Source organism: Natrix helvetica, assembly GCF_964273705.1.
Source record: "Natrix helvetica genome assembly, chromosome: 1".
Taxonomy (NCBI): Eukaryota; Metazoa; Chordata; class Lepidosauria; order Squamata; family Natricidae; genus Natrix; species Natrix helvetica.
This window is the reverse complement of record NC_138548.1, coordinates 208,038,014-208,052,157: the sequence shown is the minus strand read 5'-3', so window position 1 is coordinate 208,052,157 and position 14,144 is coordinate 208,038,014. Positions and strand designations below refer to the sequence as shown.

Here is a 14,144-nt window from a genome sequence, read left to right as displayed (position 1 = left end):
TACATTGTCCCATAGGACATTCCTATCCTAATCTCTTTTCTGGCCTAGTTTTCAATTTGAATAATATACATTAACAGTATTCAATTGCAGAAGCCCTTATTTTCAATGAGAACCATGTTTACTTGGAACAATTTTATATATCATCAAGAATTACTCTGATATTTGCCATGAACCTAGAGACTTCCTTCACTGAACCATAAATGGTTCTATAATCAGTGGTGGGATTAAAATAATTTAACAATCGGTTCTCTGCCCCCTAGTGACTGACTGGCTGGGCATGGCGATGGTGGACATGGTCAGGGGGTGTGACAGGCAGCACTCAGCCTCTTGCAACCCCCCTGGGAGCAAAAGGCGGGCCCTGTTTTGGGCCTAGTAGGCCTCCTTGCAGCCTCCTGGGAGCAAAAAAGGGGTGGGTGGGGGTGCTACACCCCATGTACCCCATTTTTGGCCTAGTAGGCCTCCCTGCACTTACCTGGGAGCCAAAAGGGGGTGTGTGGGGACTCCTGGAAGGGGCGGGGCCAGCCAGCAATTTAACAGCCAGTTCGCCCGAAGTTAAGAAACTTTTTTTCTAAGTAGCTTTCCCCTAACATGGGAAGATACTCACTATCCCTAAATGGGAAGCACTCACTGAATGGGGGAACTCCCCTTGAATTAACTGGTCCTATAATACTTAAGTGTCAAAGCATGTAGGACTCTGGTGACCAAAGCACTGCCCACAATACCAATGCTATATAATTCGGGATCCTTTCATGCATTGGCAAACAGGTTGTACCAGGGACAGGTTCTGAAGAGTTTTCAAAGGTAGTTCCATACAAGAGGGCATTGCAAAATTTCACCCAAGGGTTTTCACTATGTTATTTTATATTATTGCATCTATGTATTTATCAAGCTAACTTGGGGTATGTGTGCTATGGATTGAGTTAGTGTAACTGCTTCCACCTCATTTTCTCGACAACCTTCTTAAAAAGGAAGGAGACTGAGCAAGCTCTGTCTAAATCTGTTAGATCCAAGAGGCTAAATCAGGGGTGCCAAACTCGTGGCCCGGATGTGTCACATACTGGCCCTGCCCAGTTTAGCGAAGGGGAAAAAGTCCCAATACGTCAGGTGATGCTGCCGTGACAATGTGAAATCGACACCCCTGGTCTAAATGATCATTTGTTTCACAGCAGCTGGCAACATCCCCTCTCCTAGCAAGCCACTGACCACTTCCCTGATTAACGAATAACAGATTTGGAAGGAACCTTGCAGGTCATCTATAATCCAACCCCCTACTCTATACCATTTCTGATAAGTGGCTGTCCAGTCTCTTCTTGAAAGCCTCCAGTTAAGCACCACAACTTCCGAAGGGAAGCTATTCCATAGGTTGATTGTTCTGTCAGAAAATTTCTCCTTATTTATAGGTTGAATCTCTCCTTGATCAATTTCCATCCATTGTTCCTTGTCTGGCCTTCAGGTGCTTTGGGATTGTCCTTTCTGTGACAGTTCCTTAAATATTGGAACGTTGCTATCATGTCACCCCTGGTCCTTCTCTTCACTAGACTAGCCATGCAGTTCTTGCAACCGTTCTTCATATGTTTTAGCCTCCATGCTCCTAATCATCATTGTGCTCTTCTCTGCATTCTTTCTAGAGACTCAACATCTTCTTTATAGTGTGATGACCAAAACTGGATGCAGTATTCTAGGTTCTAAGGCTTTATACCTTACTAAGGTATTAATATCTCATAGGAACTTGATTAAATCCCTCTGTTAATGCAATTTAGGATTACATTGGCTTTTTTGGCTGCTGCTACCCACTGCTGGCTCATATTTAATTGATTGTCCACCAGGATTCCAATATTCTTCTCACAGTTAAGCCAGATTTCACCTAATTTATATATGTACTTTTGGGTTTTCTTATATAAGTGTAAGACTTTACTTTTCTCTACATTGAATTTCATTTTGTTAGATAGGGCCTTTTGGGTTTTCTTATCTAAGTGTAAGACTACTTTTCTCTACATTGAATTTCATTTTGTTAGATGGGGCCCAATGTTCAAGTCTGTCAAGATCCATTTTGTTCTTGAGCCTGTCATTTAGGGTGTTGGCTATTCCTGATTTGAGTTACTCAGTACACTTTCCTGTTATTGGTATATTACTTCTGTCTTAATTGCTAAAATGGCTTACTAATTGCTAAAATGGCTTACTAATTCTCTAAAAACTGCTGGAAATGTAATGAACAGGTCAGATCTTTTTCATTATTTGGAAAATGATTCATGCTAAAATCATATTTGCAAAACCAAAAATGCCATTTCAAATTTGGTACCGCTCAAAACCTAATCAAGATAGCCAGTTCTTTATCATTTGCAAATGATGAAAACAACAACACTGGGACCACATTTTGAAATGGAGGGAATGGAACGAAGGCGATTAAGACTAAAACATACCCTGAAGAAACTGGGAAGAGCAATAACACTGACTTGTCCAAAAAACAAGTAAATGTATTATTTGGGAAATAAGCAGGTAGGCAAATATTCTTTATACTCTGCATTGTCAACTACATTTAAACAAAAAGATTTCCACAGCTTACCTTACGACACTTGACAAGATGGTAGGGGAACCTACAAGCTCTGATTTGGTGACTTTTGTCATAGGGGCACTGAATTAGTTTTTCAGGATCCAAAGCATCTATTAAAAAAGAACATTGAAGGTCTAATGAGTATCCCACAAGTACTCTTCTAAATGCAATGCAAAAACACACCAAAGCATTGGAATTAATCAGATAGGTAAGAAAAGCTATCAGTTCTTAGTATTCCACAACCACAAAATTACTTCAAGTTTGCTGGCTAATTAAATTCACTCAGAAGGTTTAGGCGATTAGGGTACTAAACAAAGAAATGTAGTCAGTAGAGCAAGACAATGCGGCAGATGTTAATGAGCGCATTTATGAAATGAAGACAAAAGCTGCTGAAAATCTGTATCCCTGAAGCTACTCAATTAGACAGTCCAATTAAAAGAGTTATTCAAGAAAACGGAAGAGGTGCTGCTCACAGTCCCCACCGGCCTTATAAGATAAGTGGCATTCGTCTGAGGTGGGGCCGTCATTGTGTTAGGCTACACCTTTCTGCTTTCAATTCAGAGACCACAACAACACACAGCTACAGGAAGAAAAAAATCTGAGGACAATATTATTAAAATCTCAAGTGATCTATAAAAAACCCTGAATCTTTGCTAGTAGACTGTTCTCATTTTTCTTTTCTTCAATATGAGTATTTCCAATTAGATGCTATGTGAAAAAAAAAATTTCTTCCATCAGTGTAAAAGATGACATTTAACAAAATAGTATACGTGAGATGTTCTTGGATTGTACAACTAAAGTACAATTCAGTATACTTATTTACAAACAATTCAACAGATTGCCATCCCAAGTGCAGCAAAATCATGTCTATTTGATAAGTTTTTAAGGCAAGGGTGTCAAACTGGCAGCCCGCAAGTGTCCGATGCATCATACAGGCCATACCAGCTCCGGGAAGGGAAAAAACATTTTGATACTTCACATGATGGCAACATGACGTGGCGAGTTTAACACCCGTGTTTTAAGAGATGTGATCAACAGCTGAAACCATTAGATACTTTTAAACAAAGGAATCCAATTCCTATCATATGCTTATTATTAGTAAACTAACTAAATCAACCTAGTCATTCTTCTGGCAACTGACTTACCCCATCCACTGGAAATGCACATTTTTCAATATCTTGGCAAAATTGAAAACTGACATTTTCAAAGTCCTCCTACTTACCACAAAGGAGGCTGTCACTTGATTTTCTACCTCAGCAAGGAAAAAGGATCTAAAAACCTGCAGTGCTCTGATTAGGGTTGGGACTAATCTTTTTCTTCCAAACTCCTGGATGTCAACTATGGGCGTAGAGGGTAACAGACTACCTACAAGAAGCCCCGTCATAAGCCCTCTTGGGCTGCCTGGGAAGGATGACCCTTTATTAACTCTTTTATTCCACATATATGACGTGGGTGCCTTAGGGAGATAGTATCATCCCACAGAGTTATTTGGGAACAAACTGAATTGATAACCACCCTCTCACTTACTGATCGGGTTAGTCAGTTCACACAGCACATTAGATTGTCTTCATGTAATGAAATGTGTTGTAGAAAGAAGGCCTGAATATGACATTCTCCTGACTCTGGGGTGGATTCTATGGGAGGACAAATAATTTCTATAGCTAGCAGCATGTTTAAGCAAATCAGATACAACTGAGCTCCAGCACTTCCCTCAATGTGAAGTTTACAAGTGGAACTCACAAAAGTACAATTTTCCTGGACTTCTGAGTACCCAGGATACCTTAGAAAGGGAAAGCAGATTTTCTTCTAAACTTTAAGTTGGACAGGCTGTTAGACTCATTAGAAATAGTCCTCGACTTACAAACTACAACCGAGGCCAAAATTTCCATTGCTAAGCAAAACAGTTGTTAAATGAGTTGCGCCCCCTTTTACGACTTTTGCCAGAGTTAAGTGAATCGCTGTTGTTGTTAAGTGACTCATGCCATGGTTAATTGAATCAGATTTCCCCCATTGACTTTGCTTGTCAGAAGCCAATGGCCCTGGGACACTGCAACAGTCAAATACATACCTGTTGCCAAATGCCAGGTGACCATCAGGATGCTATAACAGTCATAAGTGTGAAAACTGGTCCTAAATTACTTTCTTTGGGGCCACTTCTTAAGGACACTAAACAAATGATTGTAAGTTGAGGACCAACTGAGCTGCAATTGCAGAGGTGCTTGATGGGACTCAGCAGCTCAGTGACGTACAAAGATGATTCCAGACTGCTCAACCAGGTCAAACAGACCTGGGAGATTACTGTACTTCTGAAAAATTGTCAACACTACAGAGAAGCAATACAACGAAGATGAACAGTAATACTAGAAGATTTGTGCACTCTAGCCCTATTCTCAACCAATGACAACAGAACAGGGAATTGTGCATGGTGTTCTGCTGCGTTTTAGAACTGCACAAGGTCAGGGATGAAACATTTTCCCCTTGTTCTTTTTGAGTAGGAAAGACAGAACTCTGTTCAATTCAAACTTTTGACTGCAAAACCAATCACAATGTGTAAGCCCTTATGTCACCCAATTTTAATTACTTTGATTCAGAGGTGGGTTCCACAAATCTACAGTGCCATTTAGAACTGGTTCCAGCTCCCTCCCCCCCGCCCAGCATCAAGATGAAGAGTGAGAGGAGGAATTCTGGGAGTTGAAGTCCACAAATCTTAAAGCTGTCAAGTTTGAACACCCCTAGGGTTTTTTTCTAAAGGGTTAGGGGTGTAAGGGTTTTGTAACCTGACAGCTTTAAGACAGCTTTAAGACTTGCACACTTCAATGCCAGAGTTCCTGAGCCAACATGACTGGAGGAGGAATTCTGGGAGTTGAAGTCCACAAGTCTTAAAGCTGTCAAGTTTGAACACCCCTGGAGTTTTTTTTCTAAAGGGTTAGAGGTGCAAGGGTCTTGTAACTTGACAGCTTTAAGACTTGCGTGCTTCAAACGCCAGTTTCTGAGCCAACATTTTGGTTGCTAAGCAAGAGTGTTGTTAAGTGAGTTTTACCACATTTTACAAGTAGGCCACGCCCACCCAGTCACATGACTGCCAAGCCATTCCCACAAACCAGGCCACACCTACAGAAGAGGTTCTAAAAAAATTTGAAACCCACCACTGCTTTGATTCCTCCCTCCTCTGGAATATGTAACATGTCTTCTTTTTGCCTTAATCTCCCAAATTGCCCAGAGGTGATTATCAAGGCCCCAGGTGGCAACTAAGATTAAAGATTAAAAGCACAAAGTATTTATTCATGTACATAGTCCACATTTAGTTGCTATTTTTTATTAATTAAATTTATCTTACCATAGCTGTCTTCTGTATTCATTGTTTGGAAACTGATAGAAGCCTGCTGAAAACTATGGTAACTCTGCTGTTAGGATCCACAGCCTTCTAAACAGTAGAAACCAGGATATAATGAAAATTATTTCAATTAATACTTTTTATGGTTCATACAGCTGTTACTCATATAATAATTGTCAGGAAAGCTGGGTGGGAGGCAATAATACAGAATTTATGAGAAGCTTCAAGTAATCCAGCAAATGCTAGCTATTACACATCTCTTATATTTTCTAAATGGGCACCTACCTGAACTACTGAAAACTGTGAAAAGGTTTGTTATGTAAATTCTACAAATTTCCTTCCCTACAATCTTTCGCTGTTTTGAAAAATGATTGAAAAAAGATTAGTCAGAAACATGCTCCCTAGTTTTGTAAAGTAATTTATTATCATTTCCTTTATGTAGGCTGTATCATCTCTGAAAACTGCAGATTGCTAGTTGTTAAAATCTGGCAAACTGGTACCTATGGGCCATAATTCAGTGTTTCTGCTTCATTAAATATCCTTAATGCTTACATATAAAATGGTTCAATTTGTGGAAAAGTGCCAAACCCTGTAAGATTTTTGTATTTCCATTTTAAGTCTTGAGCGTGTTAAGAATGCCAAAATCCTGTGAGATTTGCAGAGCACTTAAGATTTCAAACTTTACAAAATAATAACACAGACTGCAAACGATGGCATGTTAAAGTAGCAGCAATGATGCACTGGAATATCTGCAGAAAATACCATTTGCCTGTGAGCAATAACTGGTGGCATCACAAAATATACACAATAAAATCTAAAAGTTAAAGTGCTCAAGATTTTATAATTAAAATAAGCAAGCACCTGCTACATAACACCCCAGATTTAACAAAAGTCTGAACAGTAAGTAATGACAGTATTTGGAGACACAGAATAAAAGAGAAAATTATAAAATACAAAAATCTGCAAATAGAAGTAGGACAACAGTGGTAAAAGATAGTATCAGTAATGATAGGTGCCTTGGATTCAATCCCAAAAATATCTGGGGTGCCACTTGAACACTATCAGCATTGGCAAAATCACCACCAGTCAATTGCAAAAGCCAGTTTTAGTTGGAAGCACTTTCGTCATATGATACCTTTAACACCACCAAACAACATCTATCCCAGATCCTTGGGAAGGACTTGATAGGTAGATAAAAAATGCTAAATCCAGTCTAAACAACTGGCTGACTGAGCAACAAACCATAACAATAAAGAGGGAAGTATACACCAGGGGAAAGAATAAGGCAGTATTGTCCCCTAGCGCATACCAGCAATAAGTGGTCCCTTAATTACTTTTTGGTACCATTCTAGATTCCAACAAGATGTTGAAATGACTGATACTGGAATATTACAGATTGCACCCAGAAGTACTATTTGGGTAGCACAACATTAACACAAAATGTTAATCACAGGTACTTTCCTAAAGTTTCTTTAGTTTTACATATAGGCAAAATATTTTTTCCTAGTCTTGCTATTATTCAAAACACATAAAATACTATACTTGATGAAAATATTAGCATTTCAGTATAAACTTGCAAACTGTCTATTTAATTAATAAATGTAAAACTTTAAAGACAGCACTATTCATATGTTCTTGCTAATTTAAATGTTAGCATTTATAAAACTATAATCTTATTAATCTTTATAAAAAATCAAATCAATAATAACCTTTAGAGCAAAGTATGTATGTCAGCTTGCCCTAAGAGCATTTGAAACAATTACAGGATATCTGCTATAATTCTTATCATCGAAATCCAATAAAATGATAGTAACCTGTTTTCCAAGTGATAATACAGAGACACAATATTTCCTGGATGAAACTGGGAAAGATGGCTACAGCTCCTAAAATAACCTTCCTAAGTGAAAAGCTAAATTATAAAGCCACTCAAACAGAGGTACTATCTGACAAATAACCTAAACAATAGATCTCCCAACATTGATTATAGCAGGTCAGAGAACTTAACTTGGAGAAAGACCATAAGAAAATTTACTCTTTAGATAAGAATCAGATTTTACAGGTAGTCCTCAACTTACAACAATTCAGTCCAAAATGTGTTAACCGAGACATTTGCTAATGCATTTTGCCCTATTTTACGACCTTTCTTGCCTCCATTATTAAGTGAATCACTGCAGTTGATAAGTTAGTAATCTGGTTGTTAAGTGAATCCAGCTTCCCCGTTGACTTTGCTTGCCGGAAGTTCACAAAAGGGGAATCACATGACCTTGGGAACCAGCAACGGCCACAAATAAAAACCAGTTGCCAAGCATCTAAATTTTGATCACGTGACCGTGGGGGAATGTTGCAAAGGTTGCAATTGAGAAAAACGGTCGTAAATCACGTTTTTCAATGCCGTTCTAACTTTGAACGGTCACTAAATTAACTGTTGAGGACTACCTGTACTCTTCAATTCATACAAGCAGTAGAGGAAAAAGATGGAAGGCAGGAAGAAGAAAAACAGGAAATCCAATAAGACACACATAGGCCAGATGTTAAGGGTGCTGCAACTATGCACGGTTTCCATTTGAAATTTTGAGAGCCAGGGTGAAAGGAGGAAGAGAATATTACAGAAGTAGATAAATTGCTGGTCCTAAAGACATGAAATCCTGACTATCAGTTACATAAGATACCACTGATCTGAATATATCTAGAGAAAGAGGACCATCGCTAAGTCACTCTGAAACCAGGCTCCTTAAGGAAAGATGCTGCTCCTACAGGAAGCTGTTGTTGCAGGGTAGTTATTGTGAAGAGAAATGGAAGCAAATGGTTCGCACACCGCTTGGCGCTCTTGGAGTAAAAGGAAAAAAAGCTCTTGGTTAGAAGCCGAATAAGCAAACAAGTCACGAAAGAGAGGCGGGACAAGACTGGCATCCACCATGTTTCCCTTTTTGTACATCACTGTGAGCTAATTTTTTATTTATTCATTTGGGGACAAGACTGGCATCCACCATGTTTCCCTTTTTGTACATCACTGTGAGCTATTTTTTTATTTATTCATTTATTGTCAGATAGCCACTCCTGTTCCTCTTTCATACATCACCGCGACCTGATTTTTAATTAATTAATTTGCTTATTTGTCAGGTGAATACAGTCGGTAACCAAGTACCTATCTTGCAAATTGTATTCAACAGAAGACAGATTAGCCAGTATAATTGGTAGAAGGTTCTAGCATTGCTGGCTAATCTATACTAGCCATAAGGCCTTTTATTAGAGCTTTGGAAGAGAGACTGAAGGTAAGACGTCTTCTTGCCACTGTAATCTTTAAATGTTTTAGCGCCGATATGTTTTCCAAGTTTTTCAACCTTAAGAGTCCAAATAAATATGTTGTAACCCTAACCTTTACCACCTTCTACAGAAATACCCCCTATGCTATTTTACAGCCCCGAAACCGACACGTATGCCTTAACTTCACCAACAAATAAAATAAAAAGCTTTATCCTCTTAACGCGGGAAGTGCTCGGCTGGAGAAAATAAATAAATACATTAATTAATCTCAAGAGAGCCCTGGACATTAATAAATGGCGGCCCTGCCCTTTGGAAAACACCACCCGCTATCAGAGCGGCAGAGAGAAAGGACGGGAAGCGAAACTCTCGAAGCCACGTAAAGGGCCCGTTACCTACAAACCCGCTCCTGGGAGTCACACGCGAAAAGAACCTTACCCCGCCAATGTGCCTCTTAAGAGCGCATGCGCACGGCCTCACTTCCGCCCGCTCTTTTTTTTTCCACGCTGTCTGCTAGGCAGGTGCGAACGGGGCGGGGCCGGTCGGCTCCTTAGGTCTGTGGCTCGTGCTGCGTCCCGCCTGAGCGCGCGAGGCTTGCCGGCGCGAGATCGGGATGGAGTAGGACGGGCTGCCGATAGTTTTGGTCTTGCTTGTTCCCAGAAACAGGCTGATGTCCTTTAAATGCCCTTCGTTGTTGTTCAGACGCTAACGGCTCTTCCGTGGACCGCAGCACGCCAGCTCCCCATCTGCCCTCTACTGTTTCGTGGAGTTTGCCCAAACCCATATTCGTTGCATCGGTGACACTTACCTAACCACCTCGCCCTCTGCCTTCCCCTTCTCATTCCGCCTTCAATTTTTCCCCGACATCAGGGTGTTTTCCAGTGAATCTTCTCATTTGGTGGTCAAAATATTTGAGCTTCAGCTCTTCAGCTCTCCCTCCAAAGGATAATTAGGGTGGATTTCCTTTAAAATGTCCTTACTCATTAACTGAGCCAGATTTACTCGGTTTATCTTTTTTTTTTTTGGAGTCAAACTCAACGGAAGCCTTTTTTTTTCCTGCTGGAAAATAGTCCTCCTTGCCCTCCTTGCCAGTGGTGCATCTATCACTTCACCTGTTTTCCCGGATTTCTGGATAGTAATAGTAGATGGTAATGGTAGATTTCTTCAGTATCTTAGTATATAGGAGCTTATAAAGAGGCTGGGAAAATAATGAGAGGAGTGTTAGATCAAAAGAAATAAAAAGTTTGTTAATAGTTACCCTATAAATAGCAGCTTAGGCCAGGCTGCCAAGAGCTCGTTTCAAATCATTAAGGTTCTGTCTTAAGAAACTTACTAATAATGAAGGCTGAAAGTTCTTGCAGATTGCAGTATTCTACTGCTGATCCCAGGGTAACTTTAGGGAATGTTGTGTAATACTTGCTTCCTGCTGTGAAGAGCTGGACAGTTAGCATGCAGTCCATCTGGTCCTAGAGATCTGAGCTGTGTTCCTGTTAAGTTGAAATTCTGCTCTTTGAACTATTAATAACCAGTTAAATGATCAGAACACAGTTCAGAAAAGACTGCAAACAACAGTTCTGCTTTTTCTTTGTGATCTGATACCCATTTGCTATCTTCAGTGAACAGCTGACATGGTTTCACTTCTCATTCTTTATTCATTTTTAAATACATACAGTATTTTTTTAAAAATGCAAACAGTATTTACAAAGCCTTTTGTTAGCTTGTTAACTTGGATTTGTTCTGAGCATGTGCTTTCCAGGCATCATCTCCACAAACCCAAATTTCTATATGTGCCCTTTGGTGACCTGTCCCTCTTTCAACGTCATGTCATTTGATTTCCTGTTTTTCATAATTCTTTCGGTGGGTACAACCACATTGCACTCTTTTTATGGGTGTCCATTTTCCCTCATTGGAATTGTTTGTGATTGTGCTTTCAATATTTCAATATTCAATATTTTATAGAAATTCCTACTCACCTTTTCCCCATTAGTTTATTTTGTGGCATAGTCTGGTTTGTAAGTGTTCTGAGTACATAAAAGTAGTGTTTTTTAAAGTTCAAAATTCAGTACACCACTCAGCTTCATTTTTTCTTAACATCAAAAAATATGGAAAAAAATGTTTCTTACAAGGATATGTTAAATGAGAAGGGTGAATTGAAAACCAGATTAGAACTAAAAGACCAGGGGGTGGAGTTAATAATACAATAGTAGAGTTGGAAGGGACTTTGGAGGTCTTCTAGTCCAACCCCCTGCCTAGGCAGGAAACCCTATACCGTTTCAGACAAATAGCTATCCAACATCTTCTTAAAGACTTCCAGTGTTGGGGCATTCACAACTTCTGGAGGCAAGCTGTTCCACTGATTAATTGTTCTGTCAGGAAATTTTTCCTGAAATTAGAGTTGATACAATCATGTTATGTGAAAGATGTGGAAAAAAGGGTTTTTATAGAGAACTAACAACACTGGATATTAGTGGGGACTGATGACAAATTGATATAAGATACTATACAATTATTTATTAATCCAGTGCTTCTTGTCCTGTCTTCAGGTGCTTTGGAGAATAGCTTGACTCCCTCTTCTTTGTGGCAGCCCCTGAGGTAAACAGGATAACTGAAGAAATGTCTGTAGCAGTTCTCTGTTCAAGAAGATGAAAAGAATTATGTAAGTAAATGGTATATTTTTGTTCCCTGGCATATCTACCAATTATAATTATTTTTTTATTACAGGACATTGGCCAAGATGTTAATCATATTGATATGGTTGTTTTTGGGCAAAAAGCAATTTCTCTGCAAAATAATTTGAAAGTGGATAAATATCTGTTACAGTAAAAAGGTAGTGTCCAGTCTAGGGTGTGGTGCTTATTTCTGTTTCTTGGCCAAGGAAGTCAGCATTGTCTAAAGGCATTTTCTGTGGTCATGTGGCCAGTATGGCTGTATGCAAAAGGCTCATGGAATGCTGTTACCTTCCCACTAAAGTGGTACCTATTAATCTACTCGCATTTGCATGCTTTTGAACTGCTAGGTGGGCAGGAACTGCGGCAAGAACAAGAACTCACCCTGTTGCATGGCACTCGAGTCTCGAACCTGGGCTGTCAGCTTTTTAGCTGACAAGCTCAGTGTATTTAACCACTGAGCCATCCCACCCTAGCTATTACATAGATCAATATTAATAAAATGCCAGAGTGAGATTTTTATTGCAGATATTTGAACTAGAAAACTGTCCAGCTAAACTGCCTTCAGTGAAGAGGTTGTTCCAAAACCCTAGTTCTGAAATCAACAATGTTATACAAGTTGCAATATGAGAGAGGAGGATCCAGGAATAAATTACCTGCCTGAAATTATGGAAGCCTTGCATTTGATTTGGAAGAAAGAGATGAAAATCATCAAGTTCTCACTCTACTTCCTTTCATAGGACAGGATATCTACATGAAGTCCTCAATTTACAACTGTTTAGTGACCAAAGTTACAATGGCACTGGAGAAAAAAATACTTATGACCCTTTTCACATTTATAACCTTTGCAGCATTCTCATGGTTACATGATCAAAATTCAGATGCTTGGCAACTCTCATATTTATTATGATGGTTTCAGGGTCCCGGGATCATTTTGTGAAATCTGGACAAGCAATGTCAATGGGGAAGCCAGATTCACTTAACAACTGTGGCAAGAAAGGTAATAAAATAGGGCAAAATTCACTTAACAAATGTCTCGCTTAGAAACAGAAATTTTGAGTTCAATTGTGTTTGTCAGTCGAGGACTACCTGTATTTCAATCCCTTCAGAGATCAATCGGCTACTTAGTGACTGACCTGAGAAATAACAATGATGCTAGGAAAAGGAATGGAAGAGAGAGCAGATAAACTTAATTCATAGAGAAAATAGCAGTCTGCCATAACCTGGTGCTCTGCAAATGTGTCATGCTGGCTAAATATCCTGGGAACTTAAGGCCAATTCATTTCAACTTGATGAGAAAAGGCTCCCTAAACAATTTTCACATTATGGATGAGGTGGGAAGCATGCTGTGATTAGATTGCTTGTTCAGGAATTGTGCTAAGGTTGAGCGAAGATGGAAAACCTTATCCCATATGCATTCCGGATTTTGGCAGGATGGATGTAAAAAAGAGCAAACAATGATATTTGTAGGTATGCTTAGATTTGCAGAGTGGGGTGAGGGTGAGGATATTTTTTTAAAATCAAAGAATTTGGTGTTTTTAAAATCAATCATTCAGCTCTTAAGAACCATGTGCCAATTTTCTTTCTTTCTTTTTAAAAAAAATCAGAATGCAGGATGTCATTTGACAATGAGATATGCGGCATATAAATTAAATAAATGTGTAAACCGGCCACCTAACACAAAGATAGCTGGGCATCAGCCAGAGAGAGATGAATGACCAGCTAAACATACCAGAAGCAGTTTGATGTGTTATTTGATGCACTGTACATGGCTGAGCTTTCCTTGTGGATAATGTTAGATATAGATTAGAATTACATGTAAATGGTCTGTAGCCTTTTAGATTGTGTGCCTTCTGAATGGATTTCTGTTCCAGAGAAAAACAGCTTTGTAGACTTTAAATTAAGCCAGCCTGGTTCCTTCCTGGAAAATAAATCATGGAAGAATTATGTCTAATAATTGTGCCTAACAGATCAGGCATGCCTAATTAAGCCCATGATTTTTCACCTTCAAATGTATTGTTCCTTCTTGCATAAAGTATACAAGTACAGCTGTCTTAAGAATATTAAAAATAAGCTAGCTGAAAACAAGAAAGAGCAGGCTTGCTATTTACCATTTGCATGAAATGAATAGCATGCACGTAGATAACTTTCACTGCAGCTAAATAATACATTCGTCTAAGACTCTTCATTTATATGGCCAGTGTTTGCTGCAAAGATCAAGCATGTTTTTTTAATCTTCATTACAGAATAAATTGTGGTATAACAGCCATAGAGTAATTTTGTCCTTGCGGAAGCTATACAATATATAAGATTGTCTAGCTGAGTCTATTTT

General features: G+C 39.1%; 1 protein-coding gene across 1 annotated transcript in view; it reads right to left on the bottom strand.

Moving 5' to 3' along the window:
* Positions 1-14,144, bottom strand: part of LOC309390546 (gametocyte-specific factor 1-like) — a 194,147-nt gene that overhangs the window by 20,233 nt on the left and 159,770 nt on the right. Inside the window, exons 2-3 of the mRNA XM_081949973.1 lie at positions 5,889-5,967; positions 2,564-2,661 (exon numbers count right to left, since the gene is read on the bottom strand). Of these exons, the coding sequence (XP_081806099.1) occupies positions 2,564-2,661; positions 5,889-5,910 (120 nt within the window). The 5' untranslated portion in view covers positions 5,911-5,967. The remainder of the gene's footprint in view (positions 1-2,563; positions 2,662-5,888; positions 5,968-14,144) is intronic.